Below are 22,253 nucleotides of genomic sequence, written 5' to 3'. Positions count from 1 at the left end.
TTACTGCAGGGTCTGGAGAAAGTTTTACCACCCTCTTCTTTTTATATGTCCTTGCACTTTAGTGACGAGTGATCAGGAGGGCAGTTTATAGATATGTAAGAGGGACATGTTCATGGTACAGTGGGACCCTTCACTGCACAGTGTTAAGGTATAGCTTTTTTTTTCCTACACATGGAGATGCTCCACAGCCAGGATGCCAGCCTTGTCCCAGTGCAGGATTACCATGTGTGCATCTCTGCTGGCATGCCTGTAATGTGCTGATGTTGGGCATTGCCCTAATGCCATGTAGGTTTGTACAGGGGCGGCGGGGAGTCTTTGGCGAGGTGGAATACAATGAGAAATCCCTGTCTTCCACGGGTGCCTAATCCTGGGTTTGTTACTGGCTGGGGTTTGTTTTGCTTGTCTTTTAAGTTTGAGAACTGCAAGACTGCCTACACTCAGGTCCCCATTTCGGGTGGGTGAAGTCTGGGGACAATGCAGCATCTCACAGCTTTGCAAATATTTTTGGCTAGTTTCTGGGCATTCTGCATTTAGATTACCAAGCAAACTGTGCTGGCTGAATGAGAGGAACCCTCCAGTATTTCTTACGCAACATTTTCAGTGTATTTGCTCTGTATAGAAGTAAAACAAATACAAAATAAAAATTAATCTGACTTGAAAAAAGCAATATTGTGTACCGAAAACAAATGTTAAAATGTGCTTCTTTTTTTTTTTTCTGCAAATAATTTAGTCCTCTGTCACCTTGTTCTCTCCACTTCCTTGTTTAAACAGAAGATGAAGGCCCTCATGGAATTGCTTTTGGTCTTGGCAAGACCCTCAGACAGTTTTCACTCTATAATCAACCAGTGATTTTCAGAAGGCCATTTAGTATTTAATCACAAGGCTCACAGATATCATATTGCATATTTCACTCACACTAGAAAGAAATATGCCCAGTGTGTCCATACACAGCCACATCTTCCCATGTGCCCCTGTCAGCTTGTAGGGAAGCAGTGCTTTTCTCTCTGGTTCTGAGCCCCTGTAACATTAAAATTTTCTAATAATTATTAGGATAATTATTAGGATAATAATAACTATTAGCCTGTGGCCCTCATATTCAGATCTGTGCCTCATCACAGTGTAAGTGCACATGTGGGACAGAGAGAAAGCAGGGATGACAACGCCTCACGTCTTGGTTTGGTTCCAGGCATCATTTAGTAAAGTTGTCAGGTTACTCTGACTAACCACAGCCACTGGGACACTGCTGGCAGGTGGGAACAGCTGGACCAGATGTGCCTCTGCTCTAACTCCCTTTTCTGGTACCAGCTGTGGCTCACCTTGAACAAGGCATAAAGTTAATGATGCTACACTAACTCTGTCCTGCCCCATCTTCCTTTTTTTGTGCATCCAAGTGATAAAGCTGAACAGCCAGTGGCAAGGAGCAGGGAGTTTATCCCCTGCCAGCTGGAGCAGGGAATAAACTCCCTGCTGCCTCACAGCCTGCTCCTGATGAAGTGAGAAATGAAGGCAGAAAATAATCTACAGGGACTGATGGGCAGAGGTGGGGAGAGGACAGCTGAGGCTTCAAAAGACAGAGGCCTTTCCACTTGCTGAACCACACAAAAAAGGCAACTTGAGAAGCAAAACAGGAAATAGGTCCCACAGTAACAGTTCTGAGTTGCTCAAAGAAATAACATTGATTTAGGGAAAGTCTAAATGTTAGAATGCAGATTAATTAGACTACATTAGACTAACATGTAAACTAACATGTTCCATGTTAGCCTCTCCTTGTAACAACCTATTTTTAATCCATCATTTAAGCTTTTTTCACCCCTACTATTCCCCAGCAGTATAATAGCCTGCAAAGTAGAGCTTAACTGGGTGGGACTGAAAGGCCATTTTGCTCTGAACCACTGTGTTTTCATTCCTAAGCAGGGAAGGAAAGCCTCAGAGAGGAGGGGTGGGAGGGTATGAGGAAATTTAATTCAGTGGCACTAGCAGCCTAAGCACACAGAATAAGTAAAATGGAAATATTGTTGAAGCCACAGCATTCAATTGGTGCAAGTCCCTAATTACCAGATTTTAGAATTTCTGATAAATTCATAGGACAGTTCTGTTTCTTTGAAGGGGACAATCTACATGCCTTCTATTGAGGCTGTTTTTGCTGCAGGAAATAATTGAGGATTCACTGGGCTAGAGCGGAGCATCTGTGAGTCCAGCTTGTAATGTGGTTAGGACATTTTTTTCAGGAAAAAAAAAGTAATTCTTGTTCTTGCTCATGTAAAACAGCTTTGGAGCTCAAACTAGAACTTGATTCTCCTGTTTAAGTCTGAAGAAGGTCACGTAAAAACATCATACTGTACATGACTACTCCAAGAGGTCTGCCCATGTCTTGTGTGGCCCTGGATCCCCACGGGTACATCAAGATTTTTATCATACCACTTTAGCCCAGCTTCCCTACTTTATCCTTGCTGAGCTGGCAGACCCTTGCTGTTTTCTGCTGGAAGGAGGACCCTGAAGGGGTACTCAGTCAGTGCTCAGGCAGTGCTGGAGTCACACCCAGAGGGCACACAAGCTGTATGGACTATGTCTTGCAACTGAGCTGGTCCTGTCTGATCTGTATTCTAGCTTGGCTGCCTAAAGAAAAAGGGTGACCAAGGTCATTCTACAGCAAGAGAAAGGATGGTCACTTAGCAGGGATGCTCACAGCCAAGCTAAGTGATATCACATAGGATGCTACCTGCTCAAAAGCAGCCTTGCCCAATATTCTTCCAGACCAAGTATATTTAGCAGCAGGCTGTAAATGACCACAAAGAAAACAGTCCATCTGACAAGTGTTTTGCTTAGAAATACCTTTATTTTATAAAGCCACAGTTTGTTCTGTAAAGTTTTACCACACTTATAAAAAAGGGGCAGACAATTCTGAGGGAGAAAAGAAAGGCTGAAAACATTTCTTGTAATTCAGGGTTACACAAAGATTATATTTATAATATATATATTTATTTATAATTTGGAGACGGTAGAGATGAAACTGCAAGAGGCGGGCAGCAGTGGGGTCATATTTCAGAGACTTGCTCATGTCCTACAAATAGTGTTTCTTGACAGAAGGGGTTCACGAGGACCATCCCAGTGTCACGGTAGTCACCATTGGCAGGGGAGCGTGGCTCAGAGAGGTGGTCCTAGGAGAAAGAGAAGAGAAGCAAGGTGAGCACTTCACACCCCTCACCCTCCACGAGCACACGGGGAATGCTGCTGCCCTGTGCCAATTCATGTGGGCAATGGACTGCTACTTTCATCACTTCTCCCAGTCCCCCAAAAGTGCCTAAGTCTGGGGGTCTCTGGCTCCCAGAGAGCTAAGTTTGGTGAGCCAGTTTTGCCTTACTTCAAGCAGTAGGAGCCATGAGTGAAGAGCTCCTCTGATTATCAGGCTGATGGTTTATCCTGTTTCTAGGGATCCAGAAGTCATATGCACCAAACTTTAGGTGCATACAGAATTTGAGCTTTCATGTCATTTTTTTTTTCTGTCCACTTCTGTGACACACTGCAACATTTTTTTGTCTATCAGCTGGGCTTGCCTATTCAAAGATGCATTTTCAGATTCTTTTTAAGGTCAGAAAATTACATACGTGGTTCCAAGCACCTCAGTATGCTCCAGTTCAGTCATGTCCTGATGGGGTTTCAATTACTCAGATGACAGCTTTTGGAGACCATCCTATATGTGAATGGGCCTATTATTTGATTTTTCGGAAGTCTAGACCAGGTCTTGTCTTAGCTTGGGCAAAATGCTTGCCAGAAAAGTGAGGTTAATGAAATGACTACTTGTTACATCTCAAGAGGTTCCTTTCTAAAAATACGGGGTTTTTTTCTAATTTAATGAGGTGGGGTAGTCAGCTAACTGACCTGAAAATAACTTTAGCATAAACCCAAACTCTTCATTGTTTATAGGTTTTAAAAACCTTTAAACTATACTAAACTATTCTTCTTTATCTCTGAGTCCAGGGAATACTTTTCTGTCAGTACAAGCACCTGCCCATATACCAATACTTCCATTGAACCAGTTAGATCCCTTAAGTAAAGGCTGATGAGTATACACCACCACTACACACTCCCATATACATATGTCTTGATTACTTGTATACTGAGCAGGTATTTGAGAACCTATAGGCAGCTCCTGAGACATAAATGCACAAAATTTCCCTGTATTATTAACTCCCACTACTCCCTTTATGAAATGCCATGTTGGACATGCACATGAGACAGATTAGAAGGACTGACTGTCAGTAACAAGCCAACCCAAAGAGCTCTGCTAAGCAGTCATGGTATGGGCTAGACATTGGCCATAGGCTCAACAGGAGAAGAAACCTAGGGAAAAATTCACCTAAAGGTGGTTAATTCCAGCGATCACACAATACATTGCATATCTGCCATGGCTGGGTAAAGGATGGCATTATGGTTTTGTTGACATATTTATCATATGTGGGGATGAGTCCTTCTAAAACCAAGTTTCCTTAAGTATGCATTGCAATTTCCAGGCTTTAATAGTATGATTTCCTCTGCCCTTCAGCTACAGTTTTTAGACACCAGTTCTGCAAGTGAGGTACCTCTGAAGTCTCCAGGGACTGGATCTCTCTTGGTAACTCTACAGCATGCCTGTTGAAGTAGTCCATGGTAATAGCATTATTCCAATAGCTCAGGTTGTTTTCTGGGTTGGATGTCTTTTTCTTCCTCCTCATGCAACAGACTGTCAGCAGAACTGCTGTCAATAGAAACATGTAAAAAATTGGTTATTTCCTTTCAAAAAGGACTCATCAGTACCAGGGATTTGGGTTTTTATGTTACTTAAGAGGGCTGGTGACCTTCATTCACAGCATTCACTCTCAGTCAGATCCAGCTCACTGCTAACAAACCCCACAAATTAACTCAAAATCTGGGCTAAGAAGATGAGGTTTTGGGCTTGGCAGGATATGCAGTTTTTATTTTTTTTTAATATGAATTTATAATCTTCAAGATGTGGGTCTCTGGAGAATGAAAAGCTTCGGTGTTGGAACTGATGATATTTTAATCCTAAACTGGGATTTACAGACCCTCTAGCACAGAGGGCACTTTCCAGGGACTGAAAAGGATGCTGCTGTGCAGATTTCTTCTGCTTCCATTGTGTTCAGATGCTGCAGTGATGAGCACATTAGCAAACAGGCAGTGAAAAACACCTGTCCTAGGCTCAAACAACAAATTCATAAATGCATGTAGTTGCACGTCTTCAGTACCAAAAGTTCCTGCCCTGAGGTGCCACTCACCTCACATTCATAACTTGGATTTTGGGTACTTTTAGACCATGCTCTGAAACACCATTGACCGGATGGGGGAACAGATGGGCTCCTGAGTGGGATGAGCCAGTGGTGAGGTGGTGTGGAGATCTCTGTCACCTGTCTCATGTAGTTTACACTTCCAGTGCAGCATTAACCCCAGTGCTGAGGTTTTCCTGCATGTCTCCATCAGCTGTATCAAGCTGTGGGATTTACTGATAAGCATAATCCATCCCCCCACACTCGACCGGGCACTGAGCGTGGTGTCTGAGCCTGGATTTTTTTCTTATCTGCAGAGTAGACTTAAGCTTCTACCACCTGAAATATTTGAGCATAAAGTAGAGCAGTTAGGCCCGATGAAAAGTGACCAGCAAATGAAACTTGTTGATACAATTGTCTGGTCACAAGGCCATAGGCAATCCCCTAAACTCAGGGATGCCAGGATAATGCTCCCACAGCAGGTGGGCCAAACACAGAGCTGGTTGAATGTTATTCTCTGGAACTGCTTTAGGTTTAGTCATTTATGTTGCAATTCAGATGGGTAATCTTGCTAATTTTAGGAAAGGCAGGCAAACCCACTGGAGCAAGCTTCCTGATCCCACTGGTCCTTGCTCAGGCAGAAGCTGAGTCATGTACAAGGGTTTGTTCAGAGTAAAGATGCATAAGCTCCATGTGCTTATCTTACACCTGTGGAATTAACTGATCAGTTGTGCTTGAATTCTCCCTGATTTATACAGACAGGTATCTGGATGTGTACTTACTTAGATTTGTACCTGTGAAATTGGAAATGCCCTGCTGTAAATTCACTCCATTATTTCTAAAACCCTTGTGGTAGAAAAGAAGAAAATATTCATGAAGCACAAAAATTTTGTCAGCTACAGCCAAAATTATCTATTAGAATTATAGCTCAGAGGAAAGAAAGGCTGCAGAGAGTTCCAAGCTGCTTTGTGTATTTTGACAAACATTGCAGCTACCCACATGCCATGGGTCTAATTTCTTATTCCATTTACTCACATGATATGGCGATACAAAAGTGCAAGGCTAGAGCTCTGCTTAAAACAAAAGAATAAGCTACTAAGAAAAAAAAATCCATAATGGGTTTGAGTTCAGGCAATTTATGTCTTACTCATAGGGAAAGGTGAGCTTATGCTATAAATCTTCCTCTGAAACTAATGGAAAAATTTCTCAAACTATTCCTGCAAGTTTTAGAAAAGAAGGTCATCATCAAACTTACTATTATCTTTGACTCATAGTGCTTTTTTTCTATCACCAATAACTTCTTTTTCTGACAGCTTGAGAGCATGACTCCAGCCACTGTGCCCACAGGCAGGCACCCTGACTGGGCCACCAGAACTGCTCTCCCTGCCCAGGGAAATGCCTGTCCTCTTGAAGGGCTTCATCTTCACACCCTGCTTTGCTGCTACCCTCTCTGTGTCCCAGCCTGCAGGCTTGTTAAGATGAGAAAGTGAAGCAAGACCTACATTTAGTCCTCCCAAATGCTGGCGAGAGCCAACAGACCTTGGAACTTTTTGGTGTTCCAGCAACAAGTGATCCCTAAGGCACAGAACATTTTCTGAAGATGGCTGAGGATATGAGAGCCCCAACAAACCTGACTCTATTGCTCTGCAAATATTTTGAAAGCCTGAGGTTTTACAGCTTATAAAATAATGTGACTGCTGACAGAGGAGTCTCAGATTGGGGTTTTAGAGGCTGGAAAAACAGTGACAGTGAGTTGAGAGAGATCCGTGCTTCTTCCTGCAGAAGTGGCCGCACTATGTGCAGATCTGGTTGCTCTATAGCAATAAAGCTCTCTCCTTGAACAACACTCCCAGCCTCCAACCTCAGTGCACACACAAATAAATGGATGAAAGGCCATGGAAAATGGGTTCCTGAGCTTCCTCGAATATTACATATTTTAGCTGGAGGCTGTCTGCCTAAGTTGTCCCAATTCAAAGCAGAGGAGACTTGATTCAAGAGAGAGAGAGAGGACAACAGGGCTGGAATGGATAGGACTATTCCATCTTCATCTCTTATTAGCTACCCTTTTGGGGGCATATTTTATGGAAATTAATGTAGTTAACATAGGACTGCTTGATACCAGAACAATGCTAGTAACAGGGTACAGCTTTACCAATATTCCCAGTTATCTATTTACTCCCATATTTCGAATTATGAGTACTACAGAAAAAGCTCTAGCCAGACAGAGGGACAGAGAGGATATATTAAATGGATGAAATACGTAGAGAACAGAGAAGGTTTGGAAGGGAGAAATGGCAATAATGACAATAACAGAGCTCAAGAGAGAAGCAGTAGCTGTAATACCCTGCTTATCTTTCCTGGTATTTTATGTGATAACTTAACCATAAGCTATTTTCAAAGCACAGGGCATCTCATGGGAAAATACCCAGATTCATCCAAGGGCATGGAGTGACTAGATATCCATCCCATTCCCACAAAGTTTGTTCCAGTGTTTAATTTCCACCGTGAGAACATGTTTACATTGCCTTTTTCATCTAAATACCTTCAGCTTCAGCTGCTGCTTCCTCAGTCTCCTTTTGCCTTTTTTATTAAAAGCTTCTGCTATGCTATCAGAAATGCCCCCTATATGTGTGGGCTTTGGCCTCTTCTTGGACTACACGGTGACACAGCTGGAATTATGTTGCATTTCTCATCTATTAAATCATTCACATGGTTCTTTTCTAATCTTCCAATGTTATTTTTAAAACCATAAACCACCAGGATACAGCTTATTTAATACTGGCCTCATAAATGCAGTGTAATGAGATCATACCAACTCCCTACAGTTTCCTGATAGTCTTCAGTCTTTTATTTCAACTCACTTAAAATATTCCACCACTCTTACATACCCATTTGCCCCACTCTCTAACTCCCACATAAAACATGATGCATGATGGTAGCAGACCTTAACCTTGCAAGCACTTAGAAGTCAGGAAATATTTGGGCTGGAGGATGTTAATTTACTTCTTCCTGTGCCTGCAGGTTATAACATAAACCAAGTTTCTACATAATCCTTGCCTCGGTGACTATAAAAGTAGGGTTTTTTTCTTAATTTCTTTCAATTTCTCCCATTTACTATGGTCATCTATAGTAGCTGGGATACAGGTATCATGATTATTGACTGCTCTCTTATTGACCACAGCTGCTTACCTCTGGAGACAAGAGGCTCTTACTTAGCTCAGCCTCAGCTCACACCTGGGGATAAGATTCAGGACTTGGGATCTCCCTGGCTTCAGAAAGGGAAGCAAATGTTTGTAGGCTTTTCAATGGAGAAAGTGGGTAAGAAAATTTTGGAAAGCTTCCCAGTGCATGAAATGAGAGCTAAGTGGGGTTAGGTCCAAGGCAATTCTTCATATATTCTTTGAGTTCTGCTGATGCCTGTGTTCAGAGGCTCAGCCTCCCTCTGTTTTTTCCTGTGTCAGCAGAACTGACTGAATGAATTGACTTCTGAGCATCTGATTTGCAAGTTTTTGTTCTTCCACATTTTATTGTGTCACTCTGTAATTACAGAAACTTAAGTACTGGGACCAGGATGGTGAGTTTTAAAATGAGTTCATATTGTGTCTTGTTCTGCATTGCAGAGACAGGCACTCACACACATAAAAATGAATGTGCACAAAAATGTTCAAGGCTGCCTGAAGGACATCATAAAAACAACTCTAACTGTGACAAGCAGAAAACACTGATATTGACATTATATATGACTTTGCTTTTCTGGGAACACAATGAGACAGAATCCTTCATTTTTGTGGTCCTCAGATGGCAGTAGCCACATTACCCCCATTATTTACACCACAAAACTGAGGTACCAAAAGGTGAAATGATTCCCCGTTGGTTCATGCAGCAGAGGTGGCTCATGCATTCCTGTTCAAAGCATTGCTTTTTCTGGCTAGTATCTTAAGGGATTTCAGTGGGATTCATAAACCTACGCATCCTTAACATATATGTACTATAAGGACAGGGAGGCTAAATCCCAACTTTTATTTCATCAGAAGAGCTCCTGAGGCCCAGGACTTCAGGCTAGTGCTATAGTCATTGAGCTGTGCCACCAGCATGGCCATGAGGACCTGCCAGTCCTCAGTGGGGCTCAGATGCCAGGACACAGCAATGCTGAACCAACCCTCTGCTGCTCCCTGCTCTTAGGTGCAAATCCTGATGGCAGGGACAGGCCAGAAGGAACCTGGCTGGGTCTTTCTTAGGCAAGAAGCTCAAGATCCCGGGCACTTTTTCCAGTGGTGATGAAGAGCCAAGGGCTCCTGTGGTCACTCTCTAGCAGGCCACTTCCCCTGCTACAGAAGTTAAAACACTCACAGGTTTCTATTTGACAGGAATCTGTCAAAAAAAAAAAAAAAAAAAAAAAAAAAAATCTGACAGTGAGCAGCATGTGGGCCCTACTGTGCTGTGTGTTGGAGAGGGGCAGATACATCTCTGCAGCATCGTGGTGCATCTTACTTTCTGAGGATTTTGGGCAGCAGAAGCTGTGCCCAGAAGCCCCCTGAGAAGACAGGCTTTTCCAGCCTCCTCGCCACCCCTCACTCAGGGGAGAGATTTTGGGGACAGTCACAAGGGCTTCCAGCAGAGGAGAGATGCTCCAGCCACTGCGCAGGTCTGCAAGGGCTCTGGAACCAGCCTGGAGATCAGCGAACTGGTTTGGTTTGGAAGCACCCCTCATTAGCAGGAGGAGGGAGCTGAGTTAATTACATCCCTGCAGCCGTGAACAGGTTTCAGTTACCTCTCCTCATCTCTTTCCTCTTCTTTCCAGCATGCATTGCTAACTACCATGCCTCTTCCCCTGGTGCCTCTTTCCCACAGGTGTCTCAGCAGCACCTCAGGCCTTGCTGTTCCCCTTGAAGGTGCCAGCCTGAGCTGCCAGCCTGCAACTCCATGGCAGAAATAGCCTCCCACAAGATGAGTCCTCAGTGACTTTCTGTGTGTCTCCTTCCCTCCTAAGGCAGCTCAGGTATTTAAGAGCATGGGGCTGAATCTCGATATCCCAGACACCTCCCCCTTTCAGCATCACAAGGCAGGAGCAGGATGCCGTTTCCTCAGTTCACAGGCACAGCATCTTTGAGGACCTCTCACCGAGAGCGTTTTCACCCCTTGAAGATGAAAAGAAACCCAAACGGCTGTACTCTTCACCCGCCCCTCACCATCAGCCCTCTGTAAAACCCAAGTGAGGAAAATGCCAGCGTGGGGCCCTCTGTCCTCAGCTGCCGGCGCCTGTGCCCGGGAGGTGGCGACAGTCCCCTTCGCACACCCTGCGACCCACACCGCACACCACACACCGTACACCCCAGCCCTACTACTCCGACTACACCCCCACGCCTGTCCCTGCAGCTACCCAGGTTCTTGAGGGTCAGGAAATCATAGAATCATCCTAAAATCAAAGAAAGGTTTTGGTTGGAAGAGACCTTAAAGATCGACTAATTCCAGCACTCCCACCCCCTGCCATGGGATACTTCCCACTGAACCAGGTTGCTCAAAGCCCCATCCAACCTGGCCTTCAACACTTCCAAGGATGGGGCAGCCACAGCTTCTCTAGGCAACCTGTGCCTGCATTTCACTACCCTCATCGTGAAGAATTTCCTCCTAATGTCTAACTTAAATCTACCTTCTTCCACTTTAAAGCCATGCCCCTTGTCCTTTTGCTACCTGCCCTTGTAAAAAGTCCCTCCCCAGCTTTACTGTCACCCCTTCAGGTTACTGGAAGGCTGCTATAAGCTCTCCCCAGAGCTCTCTCTTCTCCAGTCTGAACAACTCTCTCAGCCTATCTTCATAGGAAAGGTCTTCCAGCCCTCCGATCATCTTTGTGGCCCTTCTCTAGACTCACTTCAACAGTTCCATATCTTTCTTGTGTTGGGGGCTCCAGAGATGGGTGCAGTACCATGTGTCCCTCCAGTGTACAATGGAGAGGGGAGACACAACTTGTACATGCACATCTGGGTAAAAGTGTTTTAGGTTGCTATAACTTATTTTTCTTTTCCTGTATGAGTAATCTATGCTTGTACAACAGAACTTACCACGGCATAGTTTAAACAGCATAGCTTTGGAACAAAAACAATTCCCTGTGCACTTTAGCCAGAGGAAAAAACCCACAACCTCCACTTAAACGCTGCCTGCCGTTCACTTCAACTCTGAAATATATTTGAGGATCCCTGGATTTTAACAGGAGAGTCCCACTGAAGACCATACTCAGAAATCCAGTCTTGAAAGTAGGGTTTAAATATTTGAATCATTTAAACAGCTGTATTACAGCTAGTATAGATAGTTTCTAAAATAAGACTTGTCTCTTTAAAAATGTGTCTTCCAAATAAAGAAATAGGATAAGCACAGTCATGTGAACACATACTGGTCTGGTATGTAAGAGGAAAAGTTTAAACACTGCTATTTAGTGGGTTAGAAGTGCTGCCAACATACTCTTGATATTATTATTACTAATAATAATAACTATCATTAGTCATTAGTTCATATACAGTGCACTGCTGGCAGAGACCTACACCAGTTCACGCACTGGTTATGTTTCCTATGCTTGGTTTGTGTAGTGTAGTATTTTGAGCTTTGTATTTGGATGCTTTCTATCCAGATCAGCTTTCTTTCTGAATGCTGGCCTGAAACATAAGGGTTGTAATAATTTATTTGATCCTCTGCTTCTACCAATTGATAGAAAAGGCACTGTTGATCAGATCATCAGGTATTACTGCTTCTCATCACACTGTGCTCACTATATCCGAGTTTCTCCCTCTGCTGTGGTTTCACTTTATTTGGTTGTCCATCTTGTAGGCTTAAGTGTTGTTCTCACTCGTGGTTTTAACCACACTGGCAATAGCAGAACTGATGGTCCCAGTGGTATCATCTAACAGATATGCTGAGCCTATCCCATAATTTGCAGCTGTCAAAAGGATCTGTGCTGCTGCCTCTCCAGGTGTGCATTCCTGCAGCTTCATCCGCTCCAGGTCTCGCACTCACACTCTCACCCTGCAGGGAGGCTGATTCAGCTCAATGGGTAGACAGAAAATACCAAAGAGCAAAGCGATTATTTATTTTTTCCACTTTAGCAAGCAGAAAGTGGTTCAGAGAGGTGTCAGGTCAGGCCTGACAGAGGTCGAGGGGCAGGACCAGGACCAGGTGGCTGTGCCTTGGAGAGGGCCAGAGAGAGGATGTCCTTTTTTGGCAGGAGTAAGTTGTGTGCAAGACTGACTTTGTTAGCTCATCTAACCTTGCCCTCAGGATAGCTCATGGGATTAATCCTCAATACTGTTGGCTGCTACCCTTTTACATTTCCTCGATCAGCAAAGGCTGGGAAATGTTTATGTTTTTGTTTCATTCCAGACAGATCAGCACAATCACATGCTGCAACCCCTTCAGTGGCTCCTTCTCGGCTCTGTATCCTGAAACCCCAGAGCAACTCTTGTCCTACCTTGCAGTTCCAACCCAGCTAAGCAGGGGATAACCCACACTCCACTCACAAGCTTTCTTATAACTCAACCATGCGTTGTTTGGTTATTTCTTTTTTTGTAACTCAGACCAATGATGAGTTCCTAAGCCAGCCCTGGAAACCCAATCTGCCCTGGTCCCACAGGTGGCTGACTCCTGGTGTCTAAAGGCCAAGACTTCAAAGTCTTCCTGCTGCCTTGGCAGCTCCAAAGTTGCAATTAAAGTGGAGGAAACAAGCGCTTTAGTTATCAGACTTTACAGTCTGATAGTTCATGAACTGCCTGCAGTGGAATAATTTGTTATGCTGGAAAACTGGTGTTTCCTAAGGTATTAGTCATTACAACTGTCATTAATCTTTTGGGTTAGCAGTGGGCTTTTAAAACCAACTCTGGGGCGGAATATAGTGGTTCCCAGATTAAAGACTAGTACAATTTTTGTTGATCAGCTTAAATGCTTTGAAGTAAAGCTGCTTCGCCTTCTAGAGTTGTTCAGTCTTGTGCTACATCCTCAAATGTAGTGCCCGAGAAGACTTAAGTGATTTCTAATAGCAACAGCAAGTATGCTTTGAGTCTAAAAATGGAAGCCCTGTGTTTTGGAGCTAAGCGTTTTGGTCAGTGAATGGGTTAGCTGTTTAGTGATTGCAAGTCATCCATCTCAAGGTCTCCACCTGGTCATTGAATCCCACGGCCAAAATCTGAATTCTAAGGAAAAAGAAATTAAAATAAAGAGGCATTTAACTTACAACATGAAGATATAGGTACGCTGATGGCCAGAATGATCCAGGCAATGTCCATCTTGCTGAGACAGATGGTTGCTCTGTGCTGGGGTTTGTCCCCCTCAGTGACGTGAGAGATGTTTCCTTGCACCCCAGGTTTCCAGGTCCCAGCAGGAACCAGTCTGTTTAGGAAGTTCCCGGTGGCGGTGGAGCCAGCTGTGGAAATGGAGCTGGACAAGCTCGTGGTGGGCTCTGTGGAGAGAGCACTGCCCAGCAAGGTGTTGTTAGTCACCTCCCCGTGCTGCGTTGGAGCGGGTCCCTTGGGCCTTCTGGCTACCGGAGTGGAGACACTGACGTCAAAACTGGTCTGAACCGAGTGACCCGCTGCTGCCGTCGCAGATCCGGGGCCAGCAAACAGAGGGACGTTTGTACTGAGATTCAGGGTTACCCAAGAGTTGTTTTTGCTCAGCATGTCCCATACGCCGTAGTGGGTGGGTTTAAAAGGCACCGACGCTGCTTCAGGATCAGCCGGTGGTCCGGCGGTCGCGGTGGCAAAATCTGCCTCCTGCACCACCGGCTGGGTCACATCCCCTCGCTCTGCTTCCCCCAGGCTTCCCGAGGTGTCACGGTGGGGAGAAGGGTCTGAGTGTGTAGTTCTTGCCAACCCCGTGCCATTGGGATCGCTGGACGTGGTGGTTTGGGGCTGAAACGGGGGGGTTGTGAAAGGGGTCCTCAGGGTAGGGAAGGGAGAGTGCAGGGTTGTCTTTAGGTAAGGCTCTGAGGACTCCGTGAAGTTGCCTTTGAAAACCTGGAATATTTTCCCCTTGGGGCGAGTCTGTCCCGAGTACAAAGCACTCTGGTTGTACAAATGATACGTTCCCTTTTCGCCAGCATGGGGGCCACTCCCTTGCTTTTGCCCGGTGGCAGAGGCTTTCTCACCCAGGCTGAGGGGATGGGGAACGGCGTGAGTGGATGTGGGAAGAGGCTCAGCCGCGTGGCGGTCTTTGTGCCGAGGTGTCGTTCCCATGGCTGTGATAGTGGTAGTGTCCATCGGGAAGCCCTGAGAGGAGGAGACTGTGGGAGACAGTACCTGAACAGAAAACACCAGCTCTTCTGTCAGTGCCAAGATCAGTAGAACACCTGGAAGAAAAAACAGAGAGAGGGGGTGAGAAACCAGGAGGGGACCTGGGGACGAGGAACAGCACAGTTTGCGTGTCTGGCAGGAAGGGATACCTTCCATGTTCTGCAGAACAGAAAAGTTAGCATCCAACTTTTTTGGTTTCTCTGGGAAAGTGGGGAGAGAAAACAAAATCTGCAGTGGCCCCACAGATGTGGGAGAGGAGAGGTAGGAATGGGAGGGTTGCAAGGAATCTCGCCAGAGAAGGCAGAGAGAAGCTTGCAGCAGGGACCCAGGAGAGTGCTTTAAACTGCCACAGGCAGGTGATTTCCCTGTAGAAGCCACAAAGCATTTTACTTTTTAGGGCTGGAAACAAAAGACGTTTTCATTTTTGTTTTGGCCAGGAGGATCCAGATGAACATCCACATCATTATGGGGAACTTCAGTCCGCTCATTCTTTTGGCTGCAAAATCATAGATTTGCCTCTTTCCAGCCTTGGATGCCATTAAGCAATATGTTTTTTGAGACAGCAGCTGTTTAGCCCTTACTGAAAATAAGGTCAAGAAGAGTTTTCTGATGAGAGGACTTCCTGACTTATATATGCTGTCATTAACTTAACAGCGTTGGGAAACCTAGTCACTTATTTCAGCATATGAGATGTGGGAAATCCCCAAATGTTAAAAATGAACAAGCAAACACAGCTATCACAGTTATTTCAAAATGCCATGTGAAAATCAAGGGTCTGACCCAATCTAGCACAACTGCTCTTTGCACCCATGCACAAATGTCTGGTTGTAACCCAGTCTGTGCTCACACGTGCTGTGGTGCAAAGTTTGCCTCCTGACACTCTGTGTTGCACATTATTTCATGAGGTGCCAGATTCGCTCCACTGGAAACATCCATTCTTCCATTTATTCCTAGTCCAGATAATGGATGTGGGCAGCTGCAGTACCATAAACTTCCCTGGGGTGCAGGGCTGATACACCCTGAGTTAGTGGGACCCGCAGGGACCACATCAATCACACGTCACCATTTCCATATGTTGAAGCTGTGGAGTGTAATGCAGGTCTCTGCCCACCAGGAAGCACACGGAATAAATCCATTTTGCACAGTCCACTGAGCGTCATCAGATGGCACCATTAGCACTGTGCTAGTGTGAATTTCAACCAGTGGTGTCAAGGTGAAAGATGTTGTCTCAGTCTTAACAAATCAGGGAGATGTGTTCATCAAAGCTGCAGGACTCCAAACTGGGTAATGATCACCTTTCAGCCAAGATTGTGGAGTACCTTCCTTCCCCCTTCTCTATTCTCCTCCCCTTTCCAGACTTGCCAGCTTCCTTTGTGAGAATTTGTTGTTCAATTTAGTTCTAACCTACTTGGAAATTTCTCCTATGGGCACCAGTGGAAAAGGAAGACAAGGACCTGGGAAAAGGATTTCTGATTAGGTGTCCAGTGGGCCCTAGGGCCCTGCTGCATGTTGGTCAGAGGGAAATCTGTTTATTCTGAATCCCATGCATCATTCACCAAATGAGCAGTACCTATTCCTCTTACCCAGCTAAATGTTCTAATTTGATCACTGTCCACCATTTCTGAACCCGAACAGTGCAGGGCTCTAAAACCAACAAAATTCACCTCATCTTGTTCCCGGCAGCCTCCTGTTATTTTGCAGAGTATCCAAAAGGTGAAAATGTTAACTTGATAACATAGTGAGAGCCAGTTACAAGCAACGCACTTTCCACAGCCTGATACTAAAATTAGCTCTTTTAAAATATATATCCCTGATATAAACATAGGTGCCAAATAAACCATTGTCTTGGATACTGCTTCCCAGTTTCTAGCCAGCCACAGATGACTTGCTGAACACCTAGTCAAAGAGAAAAACAGATTCTGCACACTCAGATGCAACCAGAAGAGCAGATCGCGCTATAGTTGTGGAGCATCACTCTTGGAAATGAAAGGCAGGAGTTATCTTCACATTTTTGGCAGCATTTATTCTGAGGTCAAGGTCAAAGCCGATATTCTAGTGCCCATATGGCTAATATTTCATGCCAAGACAAGCTGCTGCCACAGAACAAATTCAAAGAGGAAAGAATGATGATTTATTTTGGATTTGGTGTGTGGAGATAATGTTTCAGGAAACTTTAGGCCTGCTGTGCTCAGGACACAAGATAAAGTGCACTGGCAGATATTATGAGATACTAGGATTATAATGATTGTAAAGCCTGCTAAAATTTGGATGCTCTTTGTGTAACTACATTCTCTCGAACCTCACACGCAGAAGAATATCTCTATTGAGGTAATGTTCTCCTCCAGGATATTCCTTAAGGAATAAGGAATTTGTCAGCTTTTCTGCATATTGTGCCCTGGGGTTAGAAACCCTGATCTCTGGCTAAAAGCCTAGCAAATATCCATCTCCACTTCTTGAAATACTGATAAATCAGAAGCTTGCTGCTATGAAGATTTATAATCACTCTGGGGCAGTCTCTTGTGGCAGCAGGTCACCACACACCAGGCATGGGAAGCCACATGCATTTAGCTAGTATCTTTAGGTGGCTTGTAGAGAATGAATAATTATTCAAAGGAAACACTACATCAGAAGTAATTTAACTGACAAAGAAAATAACCCCCATGACATTTGGCTGTCTCAGGCTGTGGTAAGTCAGATTTTGCTTATCTGCTAGAGTCCCTTTAACAGCCTTTGCAGAGCCACTGTCTCCCAGTTAGCTACAGCTGCTTAGAACTTTTTTCACTGGCTGAATGAGCAACAGTAACTCCTTTCGGGAGAACCAGAGCTAATCTGTGGTCCTTACTACTGAAGAAATACTCAGCTATTGTAAAAATAGCTGGTGTTGTATATTTAGGGAGAACCATCTGGTAATAAGGACTTCACAGTGGGCTTTGCTGGCCCTTTTAAGTAGAATTAATTTGCTTTATAATTGAACGACAGCCAACTGGAAAGCAAAAGCAAATCTGGAATTGGCATTTTCAGATGCTCCGCATCATCACCTAAAGCCTGCTCTGGCTGGAATTCTGGTAACTTGACTGCCCAGAGCTCCCACTTACTTTTCTATCACTTGAGGGTGTGCAAAGTGGGACTCTTTTTGAGGTCCCTGACAGCTGTCTGCCCTGCTTGGCAACTTTGTCTTGAGCCTTGGAAAATGATGTTTTCAACTTCTCTAGTAAAATGCAGGAAGCATTTGTCACAGAAATGGACTTAAACAACCCCTTCAGATTTCCTCCCTTCCCAACTTCTGTTTGTAGGTTACAAATGCACCCACATTGAGGAAAAGGCCACAGTGGGTACAACGCCATCCATCCCCTGGTGCCTCAGCTTACTCTCATTCAGGCTTTCACTAAAAGGAGACCTTCTGTTTGCTATCAAGTTGTCACATCCAAAGTTTTGATATCCCAGTAAGATGGTACATAGCAGATGCTCTTGGTCAGTCCAAAGTGCTGTCCTGCACCTCTTTGCCAAAATCCTTCAGACTGTTAGGACTGATCTTAGAGTATGAGCCCTTTAGGGTAAAGACTGACAGTCTTTACTATATGCTGGAATAATGGGAATACAGCCCGACGTAGGCACATAAGAGCAAATAATGATAATCAACTGTAGTTTCAAAGGTCACTTCGCACCATTAAGGTTTTCCATAAGGGGCTGTTTCTAAGGTATAGGAGCTCATGCTTAGAAAGGGTCAAAGTGGTTTGGCTTTTAAATGCTGTGTGTCAAATTTCCACTTCTGGAGTCAAATATTATGACTACATTAGAACCATTTAATTCTAATGAGAAGGTTGATTGACCTGACATACCTATGGTGTGAACTGTGTCACGCTGTGGTCTTGCATAGTGTACCAAGAAGGAAATATTAAGCACGAACTGAATTAACTCAAGGATGAAGCACAACAGAGTGACAGTAGAGTGTATACAGAGGGTGCTGATGTGCATTTAGCCCTAAAAACTCCTTCCTGACAACGTGGTGCAATGGTTCAAATATCACAGGGATTTCTCTGCTGTGCTTCTTCCCATCATACACTCACATTAGGAGTCTAGAAATGGTTTGTACAGTTGTGTATGTGAAGAAAATGACGGTGTTTCTTTACAGCAGTGTTTTAAAATACTGTGGTTGATGATGTCAGTGAGTCTCAGAAAAGCTGGGGTTAGGAATACTTTGCTTTCCCAAACTATGAAATTCCCAGGGTGCTATCCTTTGGGAACTTCCTCACTTCTACTTGCACGCAGGAGCGGCCTCCTTCAAGAGAGAAAAACAAAGTGATTCAGCCCTTAGCTGCTGATGTTCTTTTTTAACTCAGGGCCCTAGAAGCCCCTGTTAGGATGCAGTGTCCTGGCACAGGACAGCATTAAAAAGCTTCATTTAGCAGTTAATACCTGCTGGTGCATCACGGGACACTTCATGGGCACTTTGAGAGCAGCCTTTTTGCGTGACACAGCAGAGCAGGGATGTGGCTGTGAAGTTCAGCCTCCCCGGGCACCTCCTTTAAACAGCACCAACTTATGTAACTTCTGATCTAAACCCTGTGGAAACATTTCCAATGACTTGAGTGGGCTTTGGACCAAGTCCTAATTGCCAAAGATCCAGTGGAAACTTTTGAGCTGTGAATTAACATTTTCTGCAGCAAATGAAGATGCACAACGAGCTCAGTCTGGTGTTTGACCCCTTCTGGCCTCTGCTACCTCGGACCTTGCAGCAAGACAAACAGAGCCATCCCGAGCAGTACGTGGCAAACATGTTTACTGCAGGACATCAGGAAGAGCTTTTTGTGCAGGGACCTACGATGGCCTCATTATTTCAGGCTGCTGTGAGCAAGGGAAGCAAAGGGAGCCATCCTACAAAGGAAGCATTATCTACAGAACCAGGGCTGGGATGCACGTGGGCACCGAGAGGGATGCTAAAGCCTCTCCATATTTCTAACAGTCTCCACTTAGTAATAGTGAGAGAAGGCTGTGCAAAACCTGTTTAAAGCAACAGCAATATTATTGTTGTAATGAAAGCTTTCTTCACATTACTCACTTCTCCTGTGGCTCTTGGCAAACCCAAAGTGTTACCAAGAGCAAAATGAATCTTTAATAGTCAGAAACTGTGCAGAAAGTATATATTATTTTCTTTTTTTGTTACGGTCATTTTCATTTTAATCTGTCAAAGCAATAATATTTTCGCTCACAATCGAGCAGCCTTTGTACAAACAAAGAGTTAAGCAAATTTAATCTCCATGATTGGTGGTCAAACTGAGGGAAGAAAAAGTAGGTTACTCTGCATAGAAAATTTCTCTTCCTTGCCTGTCTATCTGTGGTTGTCATGTCATAAACCCCAGATGCTTACTTACTGTTTATTTTGTCTCGTAAGTATTATATAGGGTGATCAACCTCAACTTCAAAACACAAGGTATTAGGTAAAATGCAGACAGCGAGACACACAGAGTAACAGCTTGATTTGCATAACATAAAACAACATCAGCAGAAGCTTTGGAAATCACATGTACAAACAGAAATTAAGCAGCACTTGCTGATACTCCCTGTGCAACAACAGGAAAGCTTGTTACAGTTTTCATGTGACAGCAATATCCCATCCTTTACCAATATAAAAACATTGTAGAACACAGTTATTGCCACTAAGATGCACATTCATCGCAGACTCCGAGACAGCAAGTCAGAAAATAACAATTCATTTCTGGTCCTCCGGTGTTTTAAACAATGGGTGATATATATAGGACAGTGTCGTGTAGTTACAGAACAGGCAGCACCCAATTCATTCTCAGACTTCACTGGAGACTCACAGACACTATAGGAATAGGTGCTTCAGAAATGCTTCAGATCCCCCATTCCCCTAAATATATACAGACATTCGAGCTGTTGAACCCTGTGAAAAAGCTTACTGACAATCTTGGACAGCAATTATTACTGAGAGGAGGGTAATAAAGAGTCTGACTCTATCTGCTTCTTTCAAGATAATCACTTACCTGAAAATATCATTTGGACTTGTCAGCAGACATCCTCACCTGCTCACATCACACAGATTTGGAAGCTTCATCCCTCAGCAGAAAAAGGAAAAACACATCTTCCCCCTAATGAGGCAGCTGCACGCAGGAGTTGCTGTTATTGTTGGAACTGGTTTGGAGGAATGAGGACAGAGACAGCCCAGGCAGGCGTGTCTTGCAGGGCTGTGCAGTCAGAGGGCTCCCTCCTTTATGGAGTGAGTACCTTTGCAACTGCAGGGCAAGATTACTTACTGAGCCAGTCCCCTTCTCTGCCAGCAGATCGAAGGGCTGCTTGGTATTCCAGCTTGGTTTCCCATCAAGTCCAGATATAGTTTGTCTGACACAGGTCTATTCAGATGCTCAAGGATTGCTGGCAGTTCTTGTTTTCTGGGAACAAAACAGCAACAAGCACCCCAGCTGCACGTCCTTGTGAGGCTATTCAGTCCCTGTTTCAAGGCAGAGTGCAGTGCAGTGTTTAGCTTTTTGTGTGTGGATGGATTTTACAGATCTGCCTCCTGCTTCTGTACCTCAACCAGACTTTCCACTTCATTCAATTATCTCTAACGATATTAATATTCCTGTTAAAGGAAAATATGGGGAATGAAATAGCAATCCTCTTCTCTCCTCCTTCCTTGGCATCGAAATGCATATTCTGTATTTTATTTCTTCACTCCTCAGCGGTGAATGAACAATTTCTACTTTGCAACCATAAAGAAGTCCACATATCCTCTGATTCCTAAACCCACAATTGTGCTTCTCTTCTTCTGTTTCTTCTTTTTTCTGTTTCTCTCTTTCTGTCTGGCACAGCTGGGTGCCTCGAAGAACACACCGCCTGAAGAGCACAAAAATGTGCCCTTTGCAGCCAACTACCAAAGACACGGGGAAATGGTAAAAGAGCAACAAGTCAGGGGTTTGAGAGCAGTACAGGACTCCCCCAGGAGTCAATCAGTCCCTCATTCAGCGTCCCTATTATATCCAGGGGTGCTGCAACAGTCCAAACAGTTTGTTATATGGGCTCCCCCAAAATACGTTCCTAAAATTCTGATAGAGAGAAAAGCCACTTCTTTCTCCTCTTTTATCATGCCAGGTGAGAAGATCCTCCTTTTTTCAGAAATGGAATACAAGCACATTGCAGCCAGGCTTCTTTTTTGACGTCATGGCCAAGGAACAATGCTGTGACAATGCATTAGAGATTTGGCAGCACCAGCACCTCAGAGGTCTCTGACAGCGACCCAGTGCTGATTTTCAGGGACTGAACTTGACCTATCAGGAGAGCTAGGAAGGAGTGTATGTTATATCACAAGTATATTTTACTTATAGTCACACAAAATCTTTTCACAGCCATGATCATTTCATGGAAGACATGAAAGGGCAGAGTACAACTAATAATCTTAGATCTCCTTTGCATTTTTGTGCTCTTGTGCTGATGCTTCTTTTTCCCTTCTATTTGCAGTTCACTTTTCACCTTTACTGTTTCCAGTCTGAAGGATTTTCTCAATTAAGATATTCAGCACATTTTTTATATATATATAATTTTTAAAAGGTCCTTACAAATATCAGCTTGTTTAGCAGTTTCTAGAACTCAGGGTTGATTAAGAGCTTGCTGCTGAAACAATGATATAGCATGAAGCTGCAGCTGGTTGTAACAAGAGAACCATGACACGTATTTTAACCTCTGCTGAAGGATTTGCCACATC

At 44.2% G+C, this 22,253-nt stretch overlaps 1 protein-coding gene across 6 annotated transcripts in view; it reads right to left on the bottom strand.

Moving 5' to 3' along the window:
• Positions 1-2,816: 2,816 nt before the first annotated feature.
• Positions 2,817-22,253, bottom strand: part of TMEM108 (transmembrane protein 108) — a 166,970-nt gene continuing 147,533 nt past the window's right edge. For 4 of the 6 annotated variants that reach the window (XM_071735823.1, XM_071735825.1, XM_071735824.1 and 1 more), the window contains 3 exons: positions 13,477-14,589; positions 4,581-4,735; positions 2,817-3,158 (listed from right to left, as the gene is read on the bottom strand). In XM_071735823.1, coding sequence (XP_071591924.1) covers positions 3,036-3,158; positions 4,581-4,735; positions 13,477-14,589 — 1,391 coding nt within the window. In that variant the 3' untranslated portion in view covers positions 2,817-3,035. Of the gene's footprint in view, positions 3,159-4,580; positions 4,736-13,476; positions 14,590-20,538; positions 20,702-22,253 lie in introns of those variants that run through there. The other 2 variants (XM_071735828.1, XM_071735827.1) reach the window with 2 other exon arrangements.

The sequence above is a fragment of the Heliangelus exortis genome, chromosome 2, assembly GCF_036169615.1.
Source record: "Heliangelus exortis chromosome 2, bHelExo1.hap1, whole genome shotgun sequence".
In the NCBI taxonomy this organism is placed as follows: Eukaryota; Metazoa; Chordata; class Aves; order Apodiformes; family Trochilidae; genus Heliangelus; species Heliangelus exortis.
This window is presented reverse-complemented; position numbering and strand designations above follow the sequence as displayed.